Genomic DNA, 27,359 nt, shown 5'->3' on the forward strand with positions numbered 1-27,359 from the left:
AATTCACGTCACATTTTATTGATACAGGAAATATCTATAACTCCATAAACATGATAAATAAGTCATTTCCTGTGCTTAAGACAAACATTTAACAAAAAACCGCAAAAAATCACTGATAATCAGCTCAGAAATTAAAATGATTAATTTAAAATATTAAAAAATAAAAAGATTAAAGGTGTTCAGAGAATAATTTGCTGTCAATCAGATGGTGTGTTATATTTAAAGACATGAAGAAAAGTTAAAAACTAACATTAACATTTAACCAGCAGTAAGTTTTATTTTAGTGAGTTTCTGTGAATTCAAGTTCCGGTCCGCGGTGTTCCTCCTGCTGCTCACCCGCTCAGAGCTGCTCTCCTCCGGGCTCCACCTGCCGGATCGCCGCTGCTCTGGCTCCGGAACCCGGTCCGGACTCCCTCCGGTTCGGTCTGCAGCTGTCCGCCGGGTCGCACGCCTCCGTCCTCCGGCTGCGACGCGGCGCTCCGGAGCATCCAGCCGGTCCACAGACACAGGAGCCCCAGCCGCATGATGAGAGCCCGCAGACTGCGCTGAGAGCGGACCCCGGCCTTATTCACCTCCGGGTGATGCGTTCAGGGTCACCGCTGCGGTGGGAAAGTCTCCACAGACCGGTCACAGTTCCAGGGCCGGACTAAACTGAACCAGGGACCAGGGCCGGACCAAGCCTTTTCGTGGTCCCCCATACCAACGTTTTAGCACCAGCTATGCTAACGTTAGCCATGCTAACGGTGCATAGCTAACACCGTTAGCATCATTTGTAATTAGCTTATATCATGCTGGTGTTATGGCTGTTGATTTTAACTTTAAAATAGTGGAAACCTAGAAATAAATCATTTAGATCTTGAAATGCAGAGTAAATAAGTGTGCCATTTTATTTTAATGATTTGAAAGTAGACACTATTTACAGAAAACAAGTTGACAAGTTTGATATCTTATATTTCCCCAAGAGTGGCAGCAGGGAGAGATTAATGTGTCACCACTATAAAAATAATATAGAAAATGATTTCCATGTGTAACATCATTTAGTCTGTAATATTCAATGTTATTTATGTATGTCTTTTATTTTGAAAGATACTAAAATTATTTTGTGGATTTTTATTCTGAAAGAAACAAATGTGTTTAATTTGAATTACGAAAAGTTTCTTTTACTCAAATTACATGCTTTTATTTTGAGCTTTGTATTGTGAGCATTTTTATGCCACGATAAAATATGTAAGTACTTATTTGCAGAGTAATAAACGAAGCAGTCATAAATGTTTCCTTTTTATGACTATTTTATTTTTGAAAGAAATTGCTGTACATATAGGATGTTTTATTGTTATTTATTTGATTAAAAGTTAGCTTTTAACATTTAAAAACTACTTCAAAATGTGTGTAAATATTTGTTTGTAAAGATTTTTCTTTTTTAATTTTTGAAAGAAATTATAGTAATTATAAAATACTAGCTTTTATTTTGTAAGAAACTCAAAGGAACACTTAATATTTTATTGTGAAACTTTAGACTACTTTTACTTTATTTTTGAAAGACATTTATAAAGTTGTAAATGTAAGCTTTTATTCTGAAAAAAATCTACTTGGAAGGTGTGTGTTCAGTATGAAAAAACCTATTACAGATTGGAAGCTTTTATTTTGAAATAACTTCAAGAATTCAACGAGCTTTTATTTTGAATGGAATGACCGGAACCTGTATTAGCTTCAGCTAGCTTTATGCTAACCGTTGAATTTGGTCCGCAGCCTGACTTTATGCGGTAAAGAGGGACGAAGCATACGGTCTGTTCACTGTTGGACCGTCGGAACCGGTTTGAAAAATAAACGAGGTTTGGAGTCGACATTTTTGTGGACCGTGTCAGAGCACTCACACACACAGCGGAACCGAACTGAAGGTTAGTTAGCCTAGCCTGTTAGCTGTTGGGCTATTCCAGGAGAAGAATGGACCTGTTCGACGACCTGCCAGAACCGACACAGACGTCTGGTGAGTCCATAGCGACCGGTACCGGCAGCAGCTGAGATAAGACACGGTTTGGTCCCAGAACCAGTCCGGATTTAGCAGCTACAACCAGCTTCTCATTGATGCCTCTGATAAAAGAAAACATCTGCAGTGGACTCAGAACCAGATCCAATTAACACCTCTGGTTCTGCTGCAGAAATCTAATGATTACTGTTCACATGAACTGATCTACAGCGGATCTGGAACCGAACTGAGTCCAAACCAAAGCCAGTGATGGTTCTGCAGAACCGCAGTGTTAACATGAGTTTAGGTTCAGAAAATCAGATAAATCACTGAAAATAAATTAGTTAGGGAGGCCGATATATCAATATCGGTCCGATAAGTAAAGCTGGGCAGATGTTTATTTCCATCGTGTTGCTGCTTGTGTTTCTGGAGGGAGTTGGTCTGTTTGTTTGGTCATGTGACCAACAGGGAGGTCTGTAAGCATCGTGGTCACATTATTTTAATGATATAGAAAAATATAATTAATATCGGCCATAGCAGTAATATCAATATTTGGATATTGATGTCAACTAAAGGTTTTTGTATCGGTACAACCCTAAAACCCATAAACGTGCATCATCTGGGCATTTTCTTCTGTCCCTGGAGTTAAATGTGAGACTCTTTGCACTCCTTCCCCACCAAGCTGAGCTCAGTGAAGCTAAACTGGGACCATAAAGTTTTTTTTTTTTAAAGAAATAACAAACTTTGAAACTGAGAAAAAAATTAAAAGATTTGAATTTAAGAAATATCCACTATTTTTTTGTGAAACAGAAAAAAAGATTGAAAATATATTTTAAAGATGGAAAAAAAAGATTTCAAACTAAAAAAATATTTTGATTGAAAACAACGATTTAATACAGAAAAATTTAAACCTAAAAATGACTTGAAACTTAAGACTAGAATAGAAAAAAGATTTGAATCTGGTGGAAAATTGTAATGAGAATTTGAAACAGACAAAAATGAATTGAAAAACAATTTTGAAGCGAAAAAGAAAATGTTTGAAACAAAAAAAATATTGAGATCAACATTTTTCTGTAAAGACAATCTGTTCAGCTGTATAGCAGCTAATGGTCATAGAGCAAAATAAGCTAAGCTAAATTCAGCCAGCTAATGCTATGATAATGTTAGCTTGGTGATCTGAATGACATTCTTGTCTTTAAATGTCTTCTTGGTCTCCAGTTGCTCCTCCAGCTCAGGATGAAGAGGACAGAAGGTTCAAACGGAGGCGAGACGACGAAGAGGAAGAGGAAGAGGAGGAGAAGGACGAGATCAAGAAAGTTTGTAGAGAAGGTTTTCAGCTGTTCCACCACAATGTTTGTTTTCTTCCTTTGCTCTCTTGAAGCTGTCAGCCGCTGAGTAGCCGAGGCGAGGCAGCAGCCGACCCACTCCGTCCGTCCGTCTGTCTGTCCGCCGCAGGTCTGCCCCGGCTCAGAGGCTACGCGGCCGCGCGGCGCGGCGAGCGCGACGAGATGCAGGACGCCCATGTGCTGATGCCCGACATGAGCAGCTGTCTGTCCTCGCTGCCGGGACACGTGTAAGACTGCCTCAACTTCCAGTCTTCCTGACTTCCTGTTTCTTGTCCTGCTCTGGTTCAGGAGGACAGAATTAGTCTCTGGGTGTTTCTGTGTCTCTGCAGCTCTCGCGTCTCGTATTTCGCCGTATTTGATGGTCACGGCGGCGCTCGAGCGTCTCGATTCGCAGCTGAAAACCTTCACCTGAACCTGGCCAAGAAGTTCCCCTCAGGTGAGTCTCACTTCCTGTCCAGATGGGATCTTCTGATGAACACTTCTTGATGGCGTCTCTGTTCCAGGAGACGCTGAGAATCTGGACAAGCTGCTGAAGAAGTGTCTCCTGGACACGTTCCGGCAGACAGACGAGGACTTCCTGAAGAAAGCCTCCAGCCAGTAAGACCTCAAAACGCTCGGAGCTGAAGGAGCTCAAGGGGACGCTTGCTGAGACGCCATCTTGTTTCTGTGAGCAGGAAGCCGGCCTGGAAGGACGGCTCCACGGCCACCTGCGTCCTGGTGGTGGACGACACAGTGTATGCCGCCAATCTGGGGGACAGCAGGGTGAGCTGGGCTCGGCGCAGAGCCCCAGGGCTCCTGCAGGGGGCCCCGCTGAGCAGCAGCTGCTGTGTGTCTGCAGGCGGTGCTGTGTCGGACGGAGGCGGCGGCCGCAGACGGCCAGAGGAAGTCGGTGACTCTGGCACTCAGCAAGGAACACAACCCGACCATCTACGAGGAGCGCATGAGGATCCAGAGGGCCGGAGGCACCGTCAGGTCAGCCGGCACGCAGCAAAGGATTGTGGGAGGTTTACCTGAAGCTTAGAGATGAAGGCAGCCATGGGAACAATTTTTACAGCGTCAAAAAGGAAATATTAATACCATTTAATGTCTATAACATATTTAATATTAAATATGGATATCAGCTCACACCTTTGTATCGGAGTTAAAACCAATAAACACGCCGCATCCGGGCATTTTCTCCAACCCTGTCAGCCCAGATCCCCTACGGAACTGAGTTCTACGGAGCTACTTTAGGGCCGAATGGTTTGTCAAAAATATTATAATTTCAAACTAAGACAACATTTTGACATAAAAGACATGGATTTGAAACTGGAAAATATTGTAATATAAAAATTATTTGAAACAGAAAAAAAAACGGAATAAGAAATTATTTTAAACTGATAAACAGAAAAAATGCAAACAAAAATAAATTAAATTATAAAAAATTGAAGCTAAAAAATGTAAAGAAGTCAATTAAAACTGAAAAAAATAATACTGAAAAATAATTAGGAACTGATAAAAATTATATTGAAAAAATTAAACGGAGAAAGTGAAATAAAATTTTAATCTGAAAAAGAATTGTATTATAAACATTATTTGAAACCAAAAAAAGGATTTGAAACAGAAGAATGAGGATGTGTTCCAGAGACCCGTCCAGCGTAAAGCGCCGTCTGTCTGTCCGTCTCCACAGGGACGGCCGCGTCCTCGGCGTCCTGGAAGTGTCCCGGTCCATCGGAGACGGTCAGTACAAACGCTGCGGCGTGATTTCTACGCCCGACGTGAGGAGGTGCCAGCTCACAGCCAATGACAGGCAAGAACGCAGCCGCACACGCTCCCTGCTCCAAAACACCGACCGCCTGTTAGGGTAGGGATCCTAAAGTCAGGATGATCCTCTGAATAATAATGGTCTGAACTTCTTCTCTCTCTGCATCCATTTTCCTTCATGGTCAAAGTTCAGGGATTATTTGAGATGCTAATCAGCTGCTTCCAGTTGTTGCCATGGTTACTCAAATTCAGAAATCCTTTCAGCTGCTCAGCATCCATAAGAAAGAATAGTTGTCCAAACCGGCAAATATTCAGCCAGGAAATGATGAACAAAAGTCAAAAAGAAGAAACCAGAGCAGAGCAGCTCCAACATGCTGCCACCAGTAGGCGCTACTCTAGATTATTCTGGATTATATTCTAGTTCTCTACACAGAGGAAAGGGAAATCAGGTGGAAATCTGTTTAAAGTGAAACCAGCCTAAAAACCAGGCAGTGTTTAAACTGGTCCATGTTTAAACAGATCATGTAACCTATTTAATCCCACCGACATCAATTGTCTCCAGAGATTTTTAACTTCTAGAAGCTCTAAAATAATTGTTTTGACTTTTGGCTAATTGAAGTTTTAAAATAAAACAATAGTGTGTCTACTCTAAGCAATATCAGTTTCATGTATCTAGTGTGAAAGGTCACATGACCTCTTCACTTCCTGCCTGACGCTGGAGGTAAATGTCTGCCACAAACCTGAACAAGAGGAAGTCAGTAAAATATTTAAATAAACAAATATCAATAAAATATTTTGAACATATGTTCTTTCAAGTGTCTTCTACTGATATGTAAAGAAAATTGTATCCCTTCATTCATCTTCTGATCATAAGCAGAGTGAATGTAAGCGTAGCAACAATGCTAGCATAACACACAGACAGCTGTCAGTGGTTTGCTGGTTATTCTATATGCCCTGCTGTTCCCACACAGCTTAAATTAGCAGATGTTTAGATCTTCTAGACCTGAGGGAACCTCAAAGTGATGTCTTCTACATCACTGTCATTCCCACCTTAGCCCCCCAAAAGGAAATCCGGCCTGTGCACTGAATGACCACTACGAGATGACGCCACGCCTGAAACTCCTTTAGGACAGGAACAAGCTGCAGTTCTTGGTCTGGTGGAACTGGGAGAATTTCCTCCCACATGCACATTTGACACACAAACATTTTCACCTGACTTTGATGAAATTAACAAATCTGTGTAAATATAAACAGATTATAAATATAAACAGATTATAAATATAAACAGATTATAAATATAAACAGATTAATCTCCTCCAACATTAATAGACGTGATTTTCTGCAGGTTCATCCTTCTGGCCTGTGACGGTTTGTTCAAAGTGTTTTCAGCCGACGAAGCCGTCAAGTTTGTTCTCAGCGTCCTCCAGGTGTGATGTCCATGTCGAAGCTGCAAATCTGCCTGGATACTGTTCTGGTCTGACAGGAAGTGAGGTCACAGAGCTCCTGTGTCTTCCTGCAGGAGGCGAGCGTGGAGCAGAAGGACGAGCTGACGGAGGAGGAGCTGCGCTTTGAGGCGGCGTGTCAGCAACTGGCCAGCGAGGCGGTGAGGCGAGGCTGCGCCGACAATGTCACCGTCATCCTGGTTTCTGTCTGCCACTGAGCGCGCTCAGAACCACCATCATCATCGGCGGCAGCAGCAGCATCCTGCCGGCTTCACTCTGCATGTCTCGTTTGTTTGCAAATAAAATCTTTTTCTTTATCTTGTGTCCTTTAGATTTTCTGTGATTGACTCAGATGATGAATTCAGGGAAAAAAACAGACATTTATAAAGCAGAGCTTATAAATGTTATATATATATATATATATAAAATATAAAATTCATATCTTCTGGAGCTTTGAAAATGGAAAAAAGAAAAATTATTCTGATATTGAACAATTTTAGGTTCTTAGTTGTGTTACTGCATTATGAACATTTGAATAATATAAAATGTGGAAGGAAAATTAGATGTAAAATTATAAATTCAAAGACTTTTAAGGCTTCTATAATCATTTAATCCTTTGTGATTTCTTTTTCCCAAATTAAAATTTCAATGAATCAGTCAAGATTATGAAAATATTTTTGAAATTATATAGATATATATGTTATTTACAAGGTAAATCAAATATATAGAAGCATTTCTGAATTATATTATGAACTTCAGTAGTATTTAAACATGTTAAATGTTTATTTTCTCCGTGTTATTGAGGCTGCAGTTCCACTCCCAGCCGCTGGGCGTCTCTTTCTCCTGTTGAACCGACGCCAACTAAACCGGGTTATTATCTGACAGTAAAACGGAGACAGCTGTCAGGGGAATAAAACAACAGGAACACGATATATATTCAGTTTTATCCGAACCGAGCCGGTATGCGGATCGGACCGGGCTCTCTCGAAGGCTCCGTGCAGGTTTATGTCCACAGGGTGTCATTTTAAAGACACGAATCACCGGAAGTTAGCGGATTCTGCAACGGAGCTAACAGGCTAACTGCTAACTAACGGTTAGGATGTCTTTTTTTTTTTTTTAATGGTTAGGATGTTGAATAAACTTTATTAAAACTCGGTGACGTTACCAGGGATCATGTGTGACGTCATGGAATCCCTTTTAGACTTTGAGGAATGCATCAAGGACTCACCTGAGTTCAGGTAAATTCTGTTTTTATTCAGAGGTTATGGATAAATAAGAGATTAATTCAGATGTTAGTGATTATACCGAATATCAGCTGAAGAAACCTCCTGGAAAGTGATTCCAGGTTACCCTGATGATGGTGTGTTTTATTTCTTCAGGCTGACTCTGGATCAGTTTGAGGCAGATGTTTCCCTGCTGGAGACTCACCTGGATAAGGTAAACTCTGGTTTTAATCTGGTTTTTCCTCATTCTGATCACCTGACCTGCTCTCAACGCCTTTAAAACACGCCTTGTTAACTTTTCCAACATTAAACCTTCATCTGCTGCTGGATGGACAGTCTCTCTGCTCACTGTCTCTGACCAATCAGGTGATGAAGCTGTGCGGGAAGATGGTGGAGGCTGGACAGGCTTACAACGCAGCCAATCAGCTGTTCCTGAGGAGCCTGGCTGAGCTCCTGTTGTATCAGAAGAAGGAGTCGGTGATCATGGTAAGAAGTTGCTGCGCCATCGCTGCTTGTCTGATTAGTTGGGACGGTTTCCTGTGTGTGATTTCCTGTTTCCTGCTACACAGAGCTGCCTGAACCAGTTCCAGCAGGGTCTGCAGGAGATGCTGAGCTTCCACACCGTGAGTCCTCCTGTTGTCTTCTTCTCTGGCAGCTGGAACTGACTGACTGACCTCTGACCTCTGCTCCTCAGATGCTGCTGGACCAGATGCAGAGAGCCATCATCCAGCAGCTCTCCAGCCTCTGCTCACAGTGAGTCGCTCCTCATCCACCAGGATCCTGTTCCAGTCTTGTTCCGGTCCTGATCTTATGACCACCCAGTCTTGATCCGGCACCAAGCTGATCCTGACTCAGTCATCATCGGATCCTGATCCAGGTCCTGATCCGGTCCTGCTGTTTGTTCCTCCCAGGTTCCGGCCGCAGCTAGCCGACACCAGGAAGGAGTTCGTTCGGATCGGAGAGGATCTGGAGACGGCGGCAGCGAAGAACGCCCAGGTGTCGCGCCACAAGGCGGCCGACGCGGAGCGGGCGAGCCACCTGCTGCTCGCCACCCGGAAGTGCTACCAACACTTCGCCCTGGATTACTGCTTGCAGGTGCGACCCGGACTGGAGGGAGGAACCGAGCCGACATTAGGTTCTCTAAACTCTGGTTCTGATTCTCTTCCAGCTCAACACCTTTAAAACCCAACAGAACATTGACGTCTTGAACTCTGTGAGTCGTTTCTGCTACATTTTGGATAAAAAACTATTCGTTTAGTTGTTTTTGTGAGCTGCGTTAACGATCCGGTTTCTCAGGTGTTCTCCTTCGTCCACGCCCAGTTCACCTTCTTCCACCAAGGCTTCGACCTGCTCAGAGACCTAGAGCCCAGCATGAAGACCATGGGAGCTCAGGTTCTGACCTCTAACCTCTCTGGTGACCCGTTGGATGATCTGACCTGCTGACCTGCTGTTTGTTCCTCAGCTGTCTCAGCTTTCTGCCTCCTGTTCCGCCAAGAGGAAGGAGCTGGAGAACCGACACCTGCTGGTGCAGCAGCGGGTAAGGAGCAACCTCCCATCTGGGTCCGGTCCGGTCCGGTTCGGCATCAGACACAGCTACAGATCCCAACATCTCACTGAATCCTGATGATTAAACTGAGGCAGGAAATCTGAACCGAAATGACTCCCACCAGCGGGTGGCAGTATTTCTTCCTTCTGCTGCCTCAGTGTGGCGAGTAACAACATTTTGGACTTTCTTTCCTCATCGTTTTCTGCAGGTGTCGTGTTTCTGTAACACTCGCTATGTGTTTACAGTTAATAAATTTGTAATAAGACCAGAGCTAGGTTCGGCTACTGGAGTAGTGAGAAGTGTAGTTTGAATTAATGACCACAGACCAAAGAAAATTAAGTTAAAACAGCCGACTTATTATTAGTTTAAAGAACAATAAAAGAATAAACAACAACAATGTTACACAATTAACACACAATGACACAAATTAAAAAAAAAGAAAAATAGTTTCCAGTTCCTTTCAGAGTATTTTATAAATCTAAATTAAGGATACTATTTATTTTACCTAGGTTATAGTTCTATTTAAGTTCTAGTTAATACTATTTAGTTCTATTTAAGTTCTAGTTAATACTATTTATCTATTTTGATTTACAGTTTGTTTTAATCTGTTTAATCTATTTTTAATTCTTTGGTGTTTCCCTTAAGGAGTTAAAAAAAAACAATAACAGCAGAACAATTCAGAAAGGACAGATCAAACTGTGCTTCAGATTGATGTCTTGTTTCTTCCGATGATCCAACAGTTAATTCTGTTTCAGTGACCCACTGCTAATACGCATGACAACATGGGCAGGTCATACCAAGTTGCAGGGTTGGCAATGTCCAGCAGAAGGCGTAGCTCCTACTTGATGGTCTTTAGCTCCAGGGTTGGCTCGCCATCTCGTTCTCCTTAGGAAGATCCAGTTCAGTGACGATCCGAGACTCCTTAGTCCAGATCCCAGCCGAACGAAAACGACAAACAAAACAAAACAAAACAAAAAAAAAAAGCCAAGTCCAGTTCCACAACACAAAAAATGATCCCGAACGCAGTCAGGGTGAGAGAAAAATATGTGAAAAGCTCCTTCTCCAGAAATAAAAACACAAACTCGTCTTAGACAGCAAATCAGCTACGAGTGGTCCATTTCTCTTATCCGTCTTTTCTTTTCAGCACAATCCCGTTTGCTTCTGCGCTCTCTGCTTGCTTTACGCTCTCTGCTTGCTTTCTCTCACGTCAGAGAACGTAGTAACCCGATTGGCTGAAGCTAGTCACGTGGGTTACACATAAATGCGACCCTTCAGAATAAGAGAATAACAATTTTAAGATCGATTAATTCCCTATTTATTTTCCTATTTATTTATTTCCTATTCATCTAATTTACTATTATTTTTATGAAGAGGCTATTTTAACCTGGGTTACATTTCCATCAACTTCTTTTTTTAATTTGCATCAGAAAAGGTTCTTGGAAAGTCAATATTCAAAATTTTTTGATATAGTGAACGTTCCCATCCACTGGTGGGTCTGCGCCTTACCAGAGGCACCAAGCTCACAGAAACCTCCAGCTGCGAAGGGACGGCTCTCTCCGCTCCGTGCTAGTTAGCATCCACTACTTCCTGTTAGCATCCACTACTTCCTGTTAGCATCCACTACTTCCTGTTAGCATCCACTACTTCCTGTTAGCAACTGCTACTTCCTGTTTGTTACAGTCATGTGTAGCATCAACATTTGATGACATCACACTCTGATTGGCCAAATACATGGAAACATGACTAATTCATATTTTTTTTATTTTTTATGTTTTTGTGAGATTTTAAATGTTCACTCAAAATTTGCATGAAAGTCAGATGGAGATGTAGCCGGTATGTTTCCACCTGCGGTTTAATGAGGAAAATATATTGCAAATATTTTTACATTAGCGCCACAAAATGAGATCTCTGCGTCCGGCGCTGCGTTCCCACAGCTTCTCCGTTTACTTTTAAGATGTGAAGGTCAGCAGGAAGTGATGCTGTCGATGTTTCCTCAGGACGCTTCGGGCGAGCCGATGGTCAGCTCGTGTCCCGACAGCGGCGACATCATCCAGGGTTACCTGTTCAAACGCTCCAGGAGGAAATCCAAGACCTGGAAGAGGTACGGAGACAGGGGGCGCCGCTTGGAAAGTCAAAATTAACACCAATAATTTCATAAGAGGAAACACGGGGGTTCATCTTTCACCGTCATATTTTCATCATGTTATTTAGTTTAAAACTCTAAATGTTTAGTTTGTCAACTAAATATTTAGAGTGAAGCTAAATATTTGTTTAGGAAGCTAAATGATCATCAAACTAAATATCAGAAAACTATTTAGCTTGAAGAAGCTAAATATTTAGCTAAATATTTGCTATCAAAGCCTAAATGCGTTAGGCATAAATATGTATTTATGTAAAATGTTTATTTAGATTTTAGTTTGCTAGCTAAACTAACTAAACATTTAGTGTGAAGGTAAATTTGTGCCACAGTTGCTGAGGCCCTCTGGGATGTTTCCCCTGCTTCAGGTGCTGGTTCTCCATCAGAGACAATCAGCTGATCTACAGGAAGTCCCACAAGGTAAGATCCCCCCAGGAATCGCTGACCTCCAGCAGATCATCTGCTGATTCCTTTCTAAAGTCATCCTCAGTTTCATTTCCTTTACATTATTTATGATTCAGAAACTTTGACCGAATGAAGCTGATCAAACTGAAAATCTGATCTCCTCATGATTCCTGGAAAATGTTCTGATCCGTAAACTGCTGCTGCTGATTCACTCACCTCCAGAAATCCAGAATCCGCTTGTTTCAAATCCAGAGTTTAGATCCTCCAATCTTAAATGTTCAGCTAAATCAGGAGATTGTGTGAAATCGTTCAGCCAATCCGGCGGCTCTCTGTCGGTCATGTGACTCGCTGCTGTTCCAGGAAGACGGCGCGTTAAGGCAGCGAGCGGCGGCTCCGTGGTGAGTCTGTTCTCTGACACATTAAGGTTTGGGTTCTGATGGGATCTGGGTTTTGGAGTTTCATTCAGAACCGGAGGTGGTTCTACATCCAGAGTCAGAGCAGCTGCAGTTATTACAGCTGGAAACCTGAGGAACCTTCAGAGACGCATTTAGACCGTTACAAAGTCAGCCATTAATCTCCATGGCAACCATTCAGCTGTGCAAAACACCTGGGTGGACGTAGCCCCGCCTTCGAGGTGCAGCTCCTCCCACACTCAGCCAGCAGCAGTTAGCAACCAGCTGCTGAGCTCCTTATAGGAGCTGCTGCTCAGAGCAACGCTGGTAAAATCATTAAAGGGTTAATAGAAGAGCCATGTTGGGATGACTTCCTGGAGGCGGAGCTTCAGAAAGAGCAGGAGGTTCTTAAAGAGACAGAGGCCCAACTTCAAGGCACTAAATCAGGAAGTAAATTTCTTTTAAGTTATATTTGATATAAACAGTGTTTTTATAAGAACTGAAGGTAACATAGTAGATTATTCTATAAAATGTCTCTAAGTGGTTGGAAAACACGGAGTACTGCCCCTTTAATTAAGGCAAGAAACCCACCTGGTTAGAGTTGACTTTGATTTATAATATATGGATTATTGATCAACATATTTGAGGTGTATTTGCTCTATGAATTGATGACATTTGACAGAATTAAATGTTTAATGATGTAAAACATTTTAAACTTCCTTGTTTCTGAAATTTTTACACTTTTAAACTGGACTAATTGGATGTTACCATGGCAACAGGAAGAATGTTTCAGAGTCATGGCGACTGTTGTTGGTGATGTCACTGATGATGTCATATGTGTCTCCTCAGGATGATGCTGCCGTCCTGTTTGAGGACCTCCGGCTGTGCGCCGTGAAGCCGGCCGAGCATCTGGACCGCCGCTTCTGCTTCGAGCTGCTGTCCGTCCAGAAGTAAGAGGCCGCCTGCGCCTGCTGCCGCAGCACGGTGCAGCAGGCGCCGCTCATGCGCTGTGTGTGTGTGTGTGTGTGTGTGTGTGTGTGTGTGTGTGTGTGTGTGTGTGTGTGTGTGTGTGTGTGTGTGTGTGCGGGCACCAGGTGCTGCGTCCTGCAGGCCGACTCAGAGCCGCTGCAGCAGGCGTGGCTCGCCGCTCTGCAGGGCAGCATCGACCTGGCATACCGGGAGCGTGGCGACGCCCGCTTCACCCTACCTGGCGCCGGAGACCCCGCCCCCCTGCCGGCCACGCCCCCCCAGAGGCCGGCGGCGCTGGGCGTGGCCCTCGGGGGCCCCGGGAACCAGCGGTGCTGCGACTGTGGCGAACCGGAGCCGCGCTGGGCCGCCGTCAATCTGGGAGCCACCGTGTGCATCGAGTGCTCCGGGATCCACAGGTGAGCCGGAGCGCTGGGTTCTGACGGAGCCGGGTTCTTTTGGCGGCTCTGAGTGTCTGTGTCTCTGTGTCCCAGGAGCCTGGGCGTCCACCTGTCCAAGGTGCGGTCCCTGACCCTGGACTCCTGGGAGGCGGAGCAGCTGAAGGTACGGAAAGCTGCCAACGGCGGCAATAAAATCACCAGTGAATTTTCTGGATGCCGCCCACACAGAGAAACATGAACGACCCTCCAGGAACTTCCTGTTTTGCAGCTGCTGTGCGTTCTGGGGAACGACGTGGTGAACGCCATCTACGAGGCCAGGTGTTCTGAGGAAGGCCGGGTCAAGCCCCGACCCGACAGCCCCAGGTGAGCCGGTTCTGCTGCAGAGTCGGTGCCGTGTCTGCCGGTTCTGATCCGAGCTGCTACTCTGTGCCGCAGGTCGGAGCGGGAGGCGTGGATCCGGGACAAATACGTGGAGAAGAGGTTCGTCCAGCGCCGCCCTGCAGGCGGAGCCGGTACGTCCCACTGACCCTGAAGTATCCGTCCCATCCGGGACATTTGGTTCCCATGGTTACTAGAGAGAAACCGATCCGATATTAACATCTGTGGAGGTGCTCCGATTTATCGATTTCCTGAGTTTTGTTGATCGGCAGATATCTACATGAAGCCTCAGTGAAGCTCTAAAAATGAGCTGCTGTTGGACCGACGGCCCGCCGGGTCACGGTTACAACTTAGAGACTTTCCTGCTTTAGTTGACAACATGTCAGACAAAAAGCCTCGGATTCAGCTGGTCAGACTTTTTGCATTGAGTGTCGGTGACGTTGTGTCCAGTGAGGACGGATCTATTCAGTCTAACTCTATGCTTTGTGGCGTCTTGGCGGGCTGCCAGAGTTCAAATCCTTTAGAAAAATAAAATATTTATCTCAGCCGTAGAGGAGTTGTCAAATAAATGCATAATTCAATATATTTCTGTCTTTGTTTGAAAATAATAAAAATGTTTGCTTTCTGGTTTTGGACGATATTTAACTTCAGATAATGGAAGTGAAAGGAGTGAATCAGCTCATCGCTAATGTTTCCCTGTCATTCTGCTGCATCGCCTCAAAAAGGGGCGGGGCTCCAACTCTACCAGGCCTCCGTGGCCGGAGACCTCGTTTCCATGGCGACGGCTCTGGCGGAAGGGGCGGAGGTCAACGGCGGCGTCACCGAGGAGGAGGGGCGGACGGCACTGATCGGAGCGGCGATTGGAGTGAGCGACGTTCCGACGTTCTTCTGTCCATCCGATCCGAACTTTCTGACTCTGACGCTGCGATTCTGTCTGCCGCCATCAGGGGTCGCTGCTGGCCTGCGAGTTCCTGCTGCAGAACGGAGCCAACGTCAACCGCCGAGACCTGAGGGGGCGTGGCGCGCTGCACGCTGCTGCCACCGCTGGACACACGGGGTAACTGCACTGATACACACTGTCACACTGACACACACACTTCATGGCCAACACGCCTCGCTCTGATTGGTCCACACAGTCAGGTGTGTCTGCTGCTGAAGAGAGGAGCCAATCAGTACGCTGTGGACGAGAAGGGGCAGGACCCGCTGGCTATCGCCATGGAAACCACCAATGCTGACATCGTCACTCTGTGAGTCTCACTTTCATTTTCAGATTCTGGATCTCAGTGTGTTCTGGTTTGTGACCCGGTCCGTCGGTTCTGCTCTGTAATCCTGGCTGCTGCCAGACATGGAGGAACTTCTGAATGAATGAATGAATGAATGAATGAATGAATGAATGAAGAGAAGCTGGTGGTCATTTCTGTTTTGTCCAGCAGGGGGCAGCACGTCACCATTCACACTGGCTGCCCTACGATGGGATCATGTTCCTCCTGCAGTAAAATGGTTAAAAAACATTTCATATATGACCTGATTTTCCATAATTTAGCTTATATATAATGTACATTGTGTGAAACAAAAGAACAATTATGTTGAACAAGCTTTGTTTCAGACCATTCGAGTCGCTTTGAGGTCCCCATGATGCCGCTCTTCAGAGGAGATTCAGATTGGAGGACAAGTGGCAGTTGGCCACCTTAAGTACCTGATGATCGGACACACCAGGCTGTGAAGCTCAAAGCTTGATCAAGTTACCAAACCAATGTTGTGTTTCAGTAAATGAAACACAAAATGATATGTATTTCAGTATTCAAATCAATAAAATGGTGAGGGTGCCAAAATGTCTGCACCTGTCAAATTTAGTTTTGAGGCGTTTTGCCCATTTTCTGTTAGTCCAATAATTCTCATTTCAATACTGAAATATCACTGTGTCCATCAGTTATTGGATATCTCAAACTGAAATGGCTTAATGGAGGATCCTGGACTTTTTCATATGACGTAAAGAATCCAGAGAAGAAACATAAATCACAGACTGTTGTTAGATTAGCTAATAGCAGCTATGTTAACAATCATAACATAAACATTAAGTCTAAACCATTCTACTGCAGCGGACTGAATGTTCTGATCTTGGAAATATTTGAATGTTTTTTTGGTGTTGAATCCTGAAACAACGTGGCGTTGTTGTCAGTTGCTATGGTAACGAGTCTGAGTGTAGGTTGGCTGATGCAGAGAAGAAGTGGCTTTGAGTTGTACTCTGGTTTTTCCCTTTGCTGTGGAGCATTAATTCATTAATTACACCTTCATTTCCAAGTTTCATAGAGTTAAAGGAATTACTCCACGGCGGCAGCGCGGCTGTGGGTGGCATGTGAAAGTCTTTTTGCCCTCCAGCGTTGTCTGCATGCGCGAAATCTCTACATGTAACCAGTAACATGCAGGGCGTCTATATCTGTAAATCTGATGATGATTAAATCAGGACCTCACTGTGAATCACGTCACCGATTCTAAAATGACCAAACGTCCGTATTTATGCTGCAGATTGAACAGCCTCCTGAATATAAACTCAGTAATGAGAAACATTCCTTCTGCTATTGGCAGCTACAAGCTACAAGAACCAATCACAGAACGCCTGATTCCTGAGCTCTTAAAGGGATACACACACTTAAACTGGGGTTGGTTCTGATGGGTCTGAGCTGGATGTGTTTCAGGCTGCGAATGGCCCGGATGAACGAGGAGATGAGAGATTCAGAGGGAGTCTTCAGCACCACAGGTCAGTCGCCTCATTAAGGAGAAGCTCGTTAACTCATTTCCTTCTTAATTGATATTATTAACTAATTGTGTTATTACATAATCTCCTGGTGAAGTAATTTTGTCACATAATTGCCTGATCAACTTAATTCATTACTTGTTTCACTAAGTGCCCCGTTAGCTCATCAGCTCGTTAAGCAGCGTCCCTGGTGTGTCTCCCAGGTGACGACGAGACGTTCCAGGACATCTTCAGGGATTTCAGCGACATGGCGTCCAACGACCCGGAGAGGCTCAGCAGGAGGCAGTTCGGCCGAGGAGGCGAGGAAGAGGAGGAGGATGAAGGAGGGGGGGATAAGAGCAGCCGTTACTGACCCTCCAGGTTACCATGGCAACGTTTTAGAGACTTTGGACCAAACCAGCTAGGATGAAGATTATCAGAGAGTTCAGCTGTCAGTTCTGATCCGGAGCGACCCAGTTCTGATCCGGAGCGACCCGGTTCTCTGTTTCTTTAGCAGACAGGCTTTTATCACTGTAAACAGTTCAGATCATTTCACCAGAACCAGAACCGGCCTGGAGGATTCCCGCTGAGGTTCTGTTGGTCAGAGGGGCCCGACCGACCCGGTTCAGCCAAGAGGTTCTGGTTCTGGAAGGAGATCAACACTAACCCGATTGTTCATCTTGTTGTTAATCATGAGAATCTAGAATGTCAGAAACATTTCCTGGTGAATAAAGTCGGAACCGGTTCTGATCGGGTCCGGAAGTTGTTTCTGTTCCTCTGTTTCCTTCCCGCCTCGGATCAGAACCACTTCACTTTCATAACCAAGCTGCAGAAAACACAGGAGGTCTCACTCTGACACTTTTACAGACATTGAACTCATCATCAACCAGTTAATTTAACAATTTAGAATTTATCCAGGAAAAGCTAGCTTGTGTGCTAATGCTTTCAAAGTTAGCTTAACCACTAAATGAGAAGTTTGCTCTTCCCGTCCAGGATATTTATTACATGTTGAACACTGTGTTTCTTAAGGATTTAGTTTTACGTGATAAAATCTTCAGTTATTAAACTTTCTGGAGAAGCTCATGAGTGACCTGCAGGAGCAGAAAAGCTGCTATTTATCCAGAAAATCATCTCAATATATGAGCTGGCAGGGGGCCCCCTGCTGGCAGAACCATGGAAGTCCCAATTACTGCAGCAAACATCCACCGCTGCTTTACGGGTAAAAAAAAAAACAAAACAGGTTACATAATAAAGGGGGATCGGAGAGGCAGCCATCTTTTCTTTAAGGCACCAGAATGACAAAATCCACTGTATCTTCATTCAGTACAAAAAAAACACCAACACAGTGAACCATAACGTTTTATTGGTCTGCGTGTGTTGGCTGCCATCTACATCTTGACCACTAGATGGCAGTGAATTCCACAGCATGCTTCTTTAACGCCAGCAGGTTCCAGCGTTTTATGGCTGTTGGCTCCTCTAGATCAGAACCTAAACGATGACGGAGGTCAGCTGGATGTCTCCTTCGATCTCCAGGCCGTTGATGTTCTGCAGCGGAGTGAAGCGGTGGTTGTAGGTGTGGGCCTGCATCCCGTTCACCACCAGACGGAACAAGTTGTTCTCACAGATAACGGTCAGCTGCAAGAGGCAAAGGTCACAGAGGTCATCCCAGCTGCTGTCACTGCTGTCTCTGGGATTTCTAACAGAACTGATGAAGGAAAGGCTTTCTCACTTCAAACCGTTTCTGGCCTGGGAAAAAATGTTTCTTTCCACATTTAACTTTAACAGAAATAATCAAAGATAAGACTTTATTGGACAAATATACGTTTTTAAGTTGGTCGCTTTTTAAGTCTTTCCCGTTGATTATCCATGAATGAGGAACATGATTGAAACTGGCAGCATGACCTAATTTGTAGTAATTCAGTTGATGATCATCACCCTTAAAGCATTAAAATTTTATTCCCAGATGGTCAGTTGATCCATAGATATGGAAAAAACAGCAGAGAGATTGTAATGTCACAGAGAAAGTAACGCCTGCCGCAGTGAACACTGAATTCCACACCATTGATCCCAGTACACATGCGCTGTTCAGAATGGGTTCACATAGGTTTGAAGACGCTTCTAGAGCCGACGTACCGTGAAAGACTGTCCTCGATGGAAGGGCAAGCCGCCGCCGCGCTCCTCAGAACCCCACTTGTCCCACTGCTTGGTGTTTCGGACCACAACGTTCTCGTTGAATCGTGGATTGTAATGTAGAGCGATGCCAGACTGGTGGGTGAGGTTCATGTGGAACCTGAGAGGAAAACAGAAGTTTGAAACTTTAGTGGAAAATCTGAGTCTAATTGAACGATGAACATCTGACTTATTTACTGCACCTCGTAAGGGAAGGAGCTACGATAACGCTACTTTGTGCACTGAGGATACCGTCCGTCCGTCCGGACGGACGGACGGACGGACGGACGGATCGGGTCATGAACCGACTTCATGACCCGATCAAACCAGAGTGACTCCTGGAGTGAAAACAGGAAGTTGTCCGGACCAAGGTCCCTCAGCGGACGCAGGAAGCCATGACCTTACCAGAAATGGTCTCTGTTTCTGTTCAGGTTCATCGGGTCATCGTTTCTGCTGACTTCAGATCAAATCATTGTCTCATGACAGACAGTGACCTGCTGAACTTCCTGCCGCACCACCCAGATGTTCTGCTACGGTTTCAGGGAACACTGGATGGCAGCTCTCTTCCTATCTGGTCAATGTTTTTCCCTGAATTAGTCAACATTTTTAAATCCTGAAAGTCCAACTGTGGTAGAAACAGGTTTTCCTGAGATGGACTGAGGGACTGATGAGTCCACATGTCGTGTTTGAGGAACGTTTGGAGGAACAGCAGCAGGACTCAGATATGATATTGATATTTATGGGTTTTATTGGATGTTATTCTCTCTGTGTTCTCTACAAGCTGATTAATCCTTGTTAAACTCCGGTTGTTTCAGTATTTGACGTAAGACGGTAACAAAGGTGGACACTTCTGCTAATCCACTAATAATGGAGCTAACTTTTCATTTAGTCCTTTAGCATCTTCGAAAGCGTTTAGGAAACATAGCTTTCCGTAAATTAAGTTTTCCAGATTGTGTTCGTATAGCGCTTTAGCATTAGCTTGTGCTGATTACCATGTTGGTATCACATTTCAGCATTAGCTTTTGTGAAATATTGTGCTGGTCTAACAGTTCAGCATTAACTTCTGCTACTTAGCGTGTCAGTATTGCCCTTTTGCATTAACTTTCGATAAATACCATGTTGGTATTGTGCGTAAGCTTTAGCTTCAGCTACATATTGTGGTGATGATATAGCGTTTACTATTAGCTTTTTCTAAGTACCTTGTTGGTACAGTGCTTTGGCATTAGCATCTGCTAAATATTGTGTTGGTATAGCACTTTAGCATTAGCTTTAACTAAATATCATATTAGTATTGTGTTTTAACTTTTCCTGAATACCATGTTAGCATAGCGCTTTATCATTAGCATTAGGATCTGCTAAATTCTGTGTTGGTATTGCGCTTTAGCACATAGTTAGCGCATGTAGCTTTTCAGTTTCCAGCGGTGGACGTGACATGATGAAGGTTTGGTTTCACCTGGTGGCGCTGGGCTGGACGACGCCCTGGATGGTGATGGTCCTGCCGGGCTGGAGTCCGCCGCTGATGAAGTTCTTGTACGGAACAACCTGCGGAGAGATGGAGAAGAAACTACCAGTGACAAAACTCAAATCTCTGAGAGTTATAACGTTGACTGAGGAGGTTCATGTTTTATCTGAACTCACAGGCGCTGCAGGAGGAAATCCAGGCTGAGCTGGGAATCCTGGCTGGGGGGCGAAGCCGGGGTAGGACGGGAAGGCGGATTGGCTCGGGAAAGCCTGCTGCGGAAACGGCTGCACAGCAAACTGTTTGCTTCAGTCACAGGAAGATTTCTCTACAGGACAGCTTCATTATCAACCTCAAACTCCCACGCTCCTTGAACGCAACATGTTTTTTGCTCACCACTGGAGTGGAGAAGGAAATGGAGGAAATTTCCACTCTTCCACCGACTGTAATGGTGTCAACCTGCTGGAACGGGATGCGATGCCTGTAGTCCATGAAGTGGCTGCCGTTCACGCTCACCTGCAGGGAAACAGCAGTTCACTTTCATTACTAGCAATCCTTCAAACTCTTCAGCTCTTTACCTTCGATTACCTCCAGTTTGGAGAAAACAGAAAAAGTAAGCAGCTTCGATCTACATAAAATGACTTTAATTATTTTAATCAAACTTTGTCTTTGTTTTACTTTTATTTATTCCTCCTACAGTGATAGAAACATGATTATAATGAAGTTCCTGAGAACCTGTGAGCAACGCTTCACTCTGAATGTTAATGGGACGGCAGTGAGTGAAACCAGATGTTTGGACCTCAGCAGCTCAGTAATACTTAGTGCCAGAACCTTCATTCAGTGATTAAATGACTCACTGCAGGCTGAACTTTACCTGACCCGCTTACCATTTTGATCCCTCTAACGGTTTTCACACAGTTTAAGTTTGAGGTTTTTTTCAGGTTGAGTCTCGTCCTCACAGGATCCAGTTTCTACCTCCAAATATTCGCATATCATTATCTTTTTGAAAGATCCAGACTTTTCCTGTTTTCCACTTCTTGAACAAAGTTTTTCAGTTCAGTCTGAACGCTTCAGCTGATGTTCAGTTCTGGTCGGGTTTCAGCCCGGTTCTCCCTCGGGTCCGATCTCAGAACATCTGGTACTGCTAGCTAGTCCAGCTAACCTGCAGCACTAGAAGATAATAGCTTCCCAGTAGCTCCCTGATAGCTTCCAATTAGCTCCCTGCTAGCTTTCCGTTAGCTCCCTGCTAGCTTTCCGTTAGCTCCCTGCTAGCTTTCCGTTAGCTCCCTGGTTGCTTCACGCCTCATTCTCATCAGATTCTTGGCAGTTCAGTTACATATTTCTTTCTCAACACGTTTCTTGCGAACTGGTTGTCTACCTGCAGGAAAACGTTTGGTGGTTCTGAGATCTGAGCAGTTTTAAAAGTGCTGCGTTGCTCTGAGAAGTCATTTAAATGTTAAATGTTTTTTGTCCCTTTTTGACTAAAGAAAAAAGTTGGATAATTATTATACATCGATACATATTGATATTTGTGTTGGCCTCTTAGAATCACACAGATAAACATCACCAGCTATCATTAAATACAAGATGTATTTAAGTTTATGCAGGTTGTAGTTAGGAAATTCGCCTAAAAATGATGTGGTGAGACACTAATCTGCCTAAAAGTTGTGCAGACAGTGTAGCTTTTCATCAGGAGGTTCTGAATCTCAAAGTTTAGAAATATTTCACACTGTTCACACAGTAGCTGCGTTTCCATTGACCACAGAATTATGCAAATTGAAATTACAAGTATAAATTTATTACTTACTGGAAACACAAAATATTTGAAAACAGATTTCTCAACAAAGTTTTTTGCCAAAGGCGGTTTTCAGTTTTTTAGTAGAAATGGACTCGTTGCTCCAATGTCTCCTCTGATTGGCTGATAGACAATGAGCGCTGAATTGTCTCATCTAATTGTTTGCATCTGTCACTACCTTAATTTTTAATTAGTTAAAATTTAACATAATTATGAAAATATGTTTTGTAGACATTAGCAGAACATAGACAAAACTTTGCAGGTGTTTGTAATGGAAACGCAGCTGCTGACTGTGGGCTCCCCTCCCCTGCTCGCTCCGGAAAGTGGAGGGAATCACCATAGCAACCAGTGACTCAGCATTTTTAAGGGAGACATTTTGTGTCGACTCTTTGAGAAGCGAGTTCTCCACAAACCAAAACTCAGACCGAGTTGGAGGTGGTTCTGGTCAGGTTCTGGTCAGGTTTTGGTCAGGTTCTGGTCGGGTTCTGGTCGGGTTTTGGTCAGGTTCTGGTGGTGTTCTGGTCGGGTTCTGGTCAGGTTCCGGTCAGGTTTTGGTCAGGTTCTGGTCGGGTTTTGGTCAGGTTCTGGTGGTGTTCTGGTCGGGTTCTGGTCAGGTTCCGGTCAGGTTTTGGTCAGGTTCTGGTCAGGTTCTGGTCGGGTTTTGGTCAGGTTCTGGTGGTGTTCTGGCCGGGTTTTGGTCAGGTTCTGGTCGGGTTTTGGTCAGGTTCTGGTGGTGTTCTGGTCGGGTTTTGGTCAGGTTCTGGTCGGGTTCTGGTCGGGTTTTGGTCAGGTTCTGGTGGTGTTCTGGTCGGGTTTTGGTCAGGTTCTGGTCGGGTTCTGGTCGGGTTTTGGTCAGGTTCTGGTGGTGTTCTGGCCGGGTTCCGGCCGGGTTCTGGCCGGGTGCGGTGCCGGACCTGGTAGAAGTCCCGGGTGACGGTGATCTGCAGGGTGAAGTTGCTGCCGGCGGGCAGCGGCACGTGCTGCTTCCTCTCCTCGGAGCCCCAGTTGCCGTACTGGAAGCTGTTGGTGACGACGTAGGGATGGCCGTCGTAGCGCGGGTTGAAGTGGAAGGCGATGTCCGTCCCGCTCCTGGAGCCGCACTGGAGGTTCACATGGAACCTGGGAACACGACCAGTTCAGACCAGTAAAACCAGCTCCGTTGGGCTGATGCAAACACACTCTGAAGACGTTATGTTGGCCAATTTTAATTTAAGAAAACTGTTCTCAGTTTCTTTTATAAGAAATTACAAATCCTCAAACACGCTTGTTGGACAAGATGGCCGCCCTGGTGAGCTGACATCACTGGAGAGGGATCGGTGCTTCTGCTCGTTACCATAAAAGTCTATAATAGAACTACTCGCTTTTTTAAGGAAGTCATTAGAGGGGTCTGAAAAGTTGCAAATGTAACAACAAACTTGCTAATTTGGCTAATTTGATCAGATGTGAGCAAAGCGGTGGGCGGACGGACCTGTCCACGCCTGGAATGACCCGTCCGCTGATGATGATGGACTTCCCCTCCTGCAGGCCGCCGTGGATCGATCCGGTGAAAGGGATTGGCTAGAGCACAGATCAACACGCAGAGCAGAACATTTAGCTTACAGTGGAAAGAACAAAGGTCAAAGGTCACTGTGGGAACTGGCTTCTGTCTATCAGCCTGCTGCAGCTGCTCTGTACCGACAGGAAACTGAGCTTTCCGTTACAAATCTCAGACATCCAGCTGCTGCTGCATGTTTTCATCCGTTTTTATCCGTTTGAATCTCTGTTGGCTGAAATGCGCAGCAGCAACTGAGCGGTAAACGACTGACAGTCGCTCTGTCGTTACTCACCTGCTTCGATTCACTTCAGGGCAAAATGAACTGGCAGGAAGTTCAACGTTGCTGCCATTTGTTTCATTTATTAACTTCAGTCAAATTTTAACTCTTTTGTTCTTTTTTCTGTGTGGAAACCCGGTTCTGTCTGCTTGGGGTTATCTGGAGTCATCTCTGTAGTCATGGTGCTACAGGCTGAGGAATAATTCTCCACTTTTACTCACTTTCTTCTCCTGCTGCTCTCCAGTTTGCTTTACTTGCTGGTATTCTAACTGTTAGCTTCATGTTTTCAGTTACTTTCTCTCTGCGTTCTGATTGGCTGATTCCTTCCTGGAAACTAATTTGAATAATTAACTCAATTTTATGTATTGATTGATAACTGGGATGGATAATCAGATTAAAGTAATGTTTTGGGGAAATGAGACGACATGTTGTGAATTGATGGAATAGAAATAAACTGAATTAAATAGATTTTTTCAATATGAAGCTACAAAACTGTCGTGAGGAGTGGTTGTTGGTGGTGAGGAGAGACGCTGCGACCCAGGTTATGGTGAAGATGAATTTATTTAATGAAGATACACAAACAGTCCAAGGCAGGCAGCACGGCAGGAACAAGCACGCAGCTAAGCACCGGTAGCAACTGACAAAACGGACTAGACGAAACAAACACAAACCAGGACTTTACAGTTCTACTGGCAAGTGATACTACGACGACACTGACTACGACAAGGATCCGACGAGGAACACAGACAACAGGTGGGTTTAAATACACACGGGGTAATAAAGGGAATGAGACACACCTGGGGAGCAATCAACGGGGAGGACAGGACAGAGACTCAGGGAAACAGGAAAACATAGAAAAACTCAAAAACAAACATACAGAAACACGGAACCTAACAAAAACAAAGTGAGCTGCATCTCATCCACTTCCTTTGGTTGGATTGTTTTTCAGGCTGCGGTTTGTGGTTTTAACACCTAGCTCCATGTTTGTTTAGCAACTTTGAAAATGAATTTAATCAGCATTTAATTACACAAAACTTTAGCTACAAAAATGATGATTACAAAAATGAGTCAGAATTAGTTTTAATGTTGTAATTATGAGATAAAAAGTCATAATTACAACTTATTTTGTGAATTATGTCTTTTATTCTCATAATTATGACTTTAAAACTTGTTGACTTCTGGCTGGGCTTGTAGTTTTTCTTTTATGGCAGAAATGGACTTCCGTAGTGAAAAAACATTTTTAAAAACATCTCAGTAAAGAGAAGACCGCAGAGCAGGCGGCAAGAGAAACTCAGGATGACATTTACTGTTTTCTGAGTCCTTTGTGAATATTTTTGGTAGATTTTACTAAAGTAAATTCACTGACATTAACATTCATTCAGTGCCATTCTGCTGCATCCGCGGTGCATAAAGCAGCGTTAACGCAGATCCTTTCTCCAGCAGCTGTTACTCCAAAACATTCAAACCCAGAAAGTATTCACACCCTGCTGCAAAGTTTTATTACTGTTGTTTTTAATTCTCATTTTGTACATTTCAGTGATTATCCTGAGTTTTCACCAAGCAGGTGAATCTAATCCGATCCGTTGTTTTGGATCAGATAACTTTACAGGATTCATGTGGTCATTTTGTCCAGTATGTTGTTCTTTATTCTATTTTTGTGTATTTAACATTTTTATCTTTGTGTGAATCTTTTAGCTTCCTGTCATTTTCTTCCTCTCTGTGGGACAATAAGATATTTATATTCTATTTTTTTTCTTCTAACACGATATAATTAATTAGAATTTGATGAAGCAAAACTCCAGCGTGTATTCCTGGTAAAACTGAGGCTCACTTGCATTTGCAGATTTCAGGATATTGACTCTTTTTTGATGACTGCAGAGAAACCAAACTGTAAAAAATAAAAAGTATTTCATGTTGAATTTTACAGAAATGATCCTGCAGAAAGGAAGGCGAACCACCAGCAGCGTTTTCTGGTGGGGGACGTTTTATTTTTGGTTTTCTCCTTTAAATAAGTGAAACTCATTAATGTGCCGAACATATCAGAGACCAAATAGTTTCAGGTGTGTTTCAGGCCTGGTTCTGACCCAAACTGGTTTATTTATCTCATATTTTAATATTTTCAGGAGTTTTTCTGGATCTTTTCTTTCGGTTTAATCTCCTTCCTGTTATTGATCTTCGTCTTTTGACGCCTGCCTCTCGACTTCCTGTGATTTTCATCACTTCCTGTCTGTTTCTGTAGCTTCAGATAAGGTTCTTGATCCCGTCACTCCAACAAACAACAAACTACAGAAATCTTTTCCTCACTCAGGAAAATTTTATGATGAAAGTATGAGACGATTTATACTTTATAAAACTTAATTTGCTTTGAAAACCACATTATCTGTTCTCTAATTTGATTTCTTTTGGTCATAAAATCAATATTTAATATATTATAAAACTGTAAATAAGCACAAAGAAACAAACAATAAAAGGCTTGTGTTTATTGTTTCCATATTTAAATCTGCACGTTAAACAGTCCCAGAGTTTATGTTGGAGTGAGCCCTCTTGTTTTTAAAGCAGCTTTGTCCTTTTGTTCCACCTGATGAAGATAAAGACCCTGTTCTCACTGATGTCACATTATTCATTGCTATTTTCCTTTTACTCCTTAAAATACCAGAATTTGACACAAACTTAATATTTTTTTCCTCTGATGTCATAATTTTTAAATAACTATTCAGATGATCTGATCTGTTCCTCAGTCCTCGTCGACTTTTTAAAAAATCTTTTTTTTCTTTTTTTGCTGAAGGTTTTCTTTGTCTTTTTTAGTAAAGACATGCAGCCCATCGCTCCGTGAGCATCAGAAGGAGACAGAATAGAAACATTGTTTCACTTGTTTCACATGAGGAGCTGAAGAATTCAGCCAGAGGTCAGAACCAGGAAACCGGAGCTTCAGACTTTACAGTTTGGGTCAGAATAAAATGAGCAGCTTCACCGCAGCTGGAGGGAAATGTCACACAAACATCTGCATTCAGGGAAACGTGAAACATCTGGGATGAACCTGCTTCACTTTTCATGAAGCTTCGTCAAGCTGATTGTCGGAGCAGGAAACGACGGGCTTCGCCTTCATAACGGAAACATGAAGCGATGAGAATAAAACTTTACTCACCGGGTTGTAGAACGGAGACTGGTTGAAAGCCATGAGCAGAACCGACACCAGAACCGAGCTGTGGGAGCACAAAATGTCCTTCCGCGAACTTTGAGTTAAAATGGAGGAGTTTAGGATGCAGCGGCTCTTTAAGCTCTCCGGAAAGTTTCGGTTTCCCAGCAGTGGGAGGCGTTTCTGCAGAACCGGGGGTCGGTTCTGGATAGATTACTATCTGGAACCAGGAGCGCTCCCAGTCTGGCCCCAGAGAGGGGGAGCCGGTAAACACCGGAAACCAGGATTTATTCCCCTGCAGATCCAGTTT

The 27,359-nt window shown here is 43.9% G+C and overlaps 3 protein-coding genes across 8 annotated transcripts; 2 read left to right on the forward strand and 1 right to left on the reverse strand.

Moving 5' to 3' along the window:
* Positions 1 to 1,690: 1,690 nt before the first annotated feature.
* On the forward strand, positions 1,691 to 6,814 carry ilkap (integrin-linked kinase-associated serine/threonine phosphatase). Of its 3 annotated transcripts, none has more exons than XM_088011521.1 (10): positions 1,691 to 1,987; positions 3,185 to 3,295; positions 3,422 to 3,539; positions 3,642 to 3,748; positions 3,816 to 3,909; positions 3,987 to 4,074; positions 4,151 to 4,284; positions 4,982 to 5,155; positions 6,401 to 6,482; positions 6,575 to 6,814. In XM_088011521.1, the coding sequence occupies exons 1-10, from the start codon at positions 1,945 to 1,947 to the stop codon at positions 6,713 to 6,715; spliced, it is 1,092 nt and encodes a 363-aa protein (XP_087867647.1). In that variant the 5' UTR covers positions 1,691 to 1,944; the 3' UTR covers positions 6,716 to 6,814. The 3 variants fall into 3 exon arrangements, with proteins under 3 accessions (XP_087867647.1, XP_014868594.2, XP_087867648.1); XM_015013108.2 differs by having other exon boundaries at positions 1,692 to 1,987; positions 4,982 to 5,101; XM_088011522.1 differs by lacking the exon at positions 1,691 to 1,987 and having other exon boundaries at positions 3,203 to 3,282.
* Positions 6,815 to 7,003: 189 nt separating this feature from the next.
* LOC106933692 (arf-GAP with coiled-coil, ANK repeat and PH domain-containing protein 2) lies at positions 7,004 to 17,445 on the forward strand. 3 transcript variants are annotated; one of them, XM_088011519.1, is made up of 22 exons: positions 7,063 to 7,590; positions 7,666 to 7,735; positions 7,877 to 7,934; positions 8,087 to 8,206; positions 8,290 to 8,343; positions 8,415 to 8,473; positions 8,632 to 8,815; positions 8,889 to 8,933; positions 9,017 to 9,112; positions 9,183 to 9,257; positions 11,264 to 11,367; positions 11,772 to 11,823; positions 13,050 to 13,150; positions 13,295 to 13,585; positions 13,661 to 13,730; positions 13,836 to 13,930; positions 14,003 to 14,079; positions 14,671 to 14,810; positions 14,893 to 15,002; positions 15,082 to 15,192; positions 16,642 to 16,703; positions 16,904 to 17,445. In XM_088011519.1, exons 2-22 carry the CDS (start codon positions 7,671 to 7,673, stop codon positions 17,050 to 17,052), a joined length of 2,118 nt encoding a protein of 705 aa, XP_087867645.1. In that variant the 5' UTR covers positions 7,063 to 7,590; positions 7,666 to 7,670; the 3' UTR covers positions 17,053 to 17,445. The 3 variants fall into 3 exon arrangements, with proteins under 3 accessions (XP_087867646.1, XP_087867645.1, XP_014868592.2); XM_015013106.2 differs by having other exon boundaries at positions 7,064 to 7,735; XM_088011520.1 differs by lacking the exons at positions 15,082 to 15,192; positions 16,642 to 16,703; positions 16,904 to 17,445 and having other exon boundaries at positions 7,004 to 7,735; positions 14,893 to 15,006.
* Positions 17,446 to 18,025: 580 nt separating this feature from the next.
* LOC106933694 (galectin-9) lies at positions 18,026 to 27,218 on the reverse strand. 2 transcript variants are annotated; one of them, XM_015013113.2, is made up of 8 exons: positions 27,059 to 27,218; positions 23,571 to 23,659; positions 23,017 to 23,221; positions 20,704 to 20,823; positions 20,487 to 20,594; positions 20,302 to 20,390; positions 18,813 to 18,969; positions 18,026 to 18,314 (listed from the first exon to the last, which is right to left on the reverse strand). In XM_015013113.2, exons 1-8 carry the CDS (start codon positions 27,089 to 27,091, stop codon positions 18,168 to 18,170), a joined length of 948 nt encoding a protein of 315 aa, XP_014868599.2. In that variant the 5' UTR covers positions 27,092 to 27,218; the 3' UTR covers positions 18,026 to 18,167. The 2 variants fall into 2 exon arrangements, with proteins under 2 accessions (XP_014868599.2, XP_014868598.2); XM_015013112.2 differs by having other exon boundaries at positions 20,487 to 20,606.
* Between the last annotated feature and the right edge of the window lie 141 nt (positions 27,219 to 27,359).

The sequence above is a fragment of the Poecilia mexicana genome, unplaced genomic scaffold (assembly GCF_051168715.1).
Source record: "Poecilia mexicana isolate PSO_F unplaced genomic scaffold, ASM5116871v1 scaffold_13, whole genome shotgun sequence".
NCBI classification, from domain to species: Eukaryota; Metazoa; Chordata; class Actinopteri; order Cyprinodontiformes; family Poeciliidae; genus Poecilia; species Poecilia mexicana.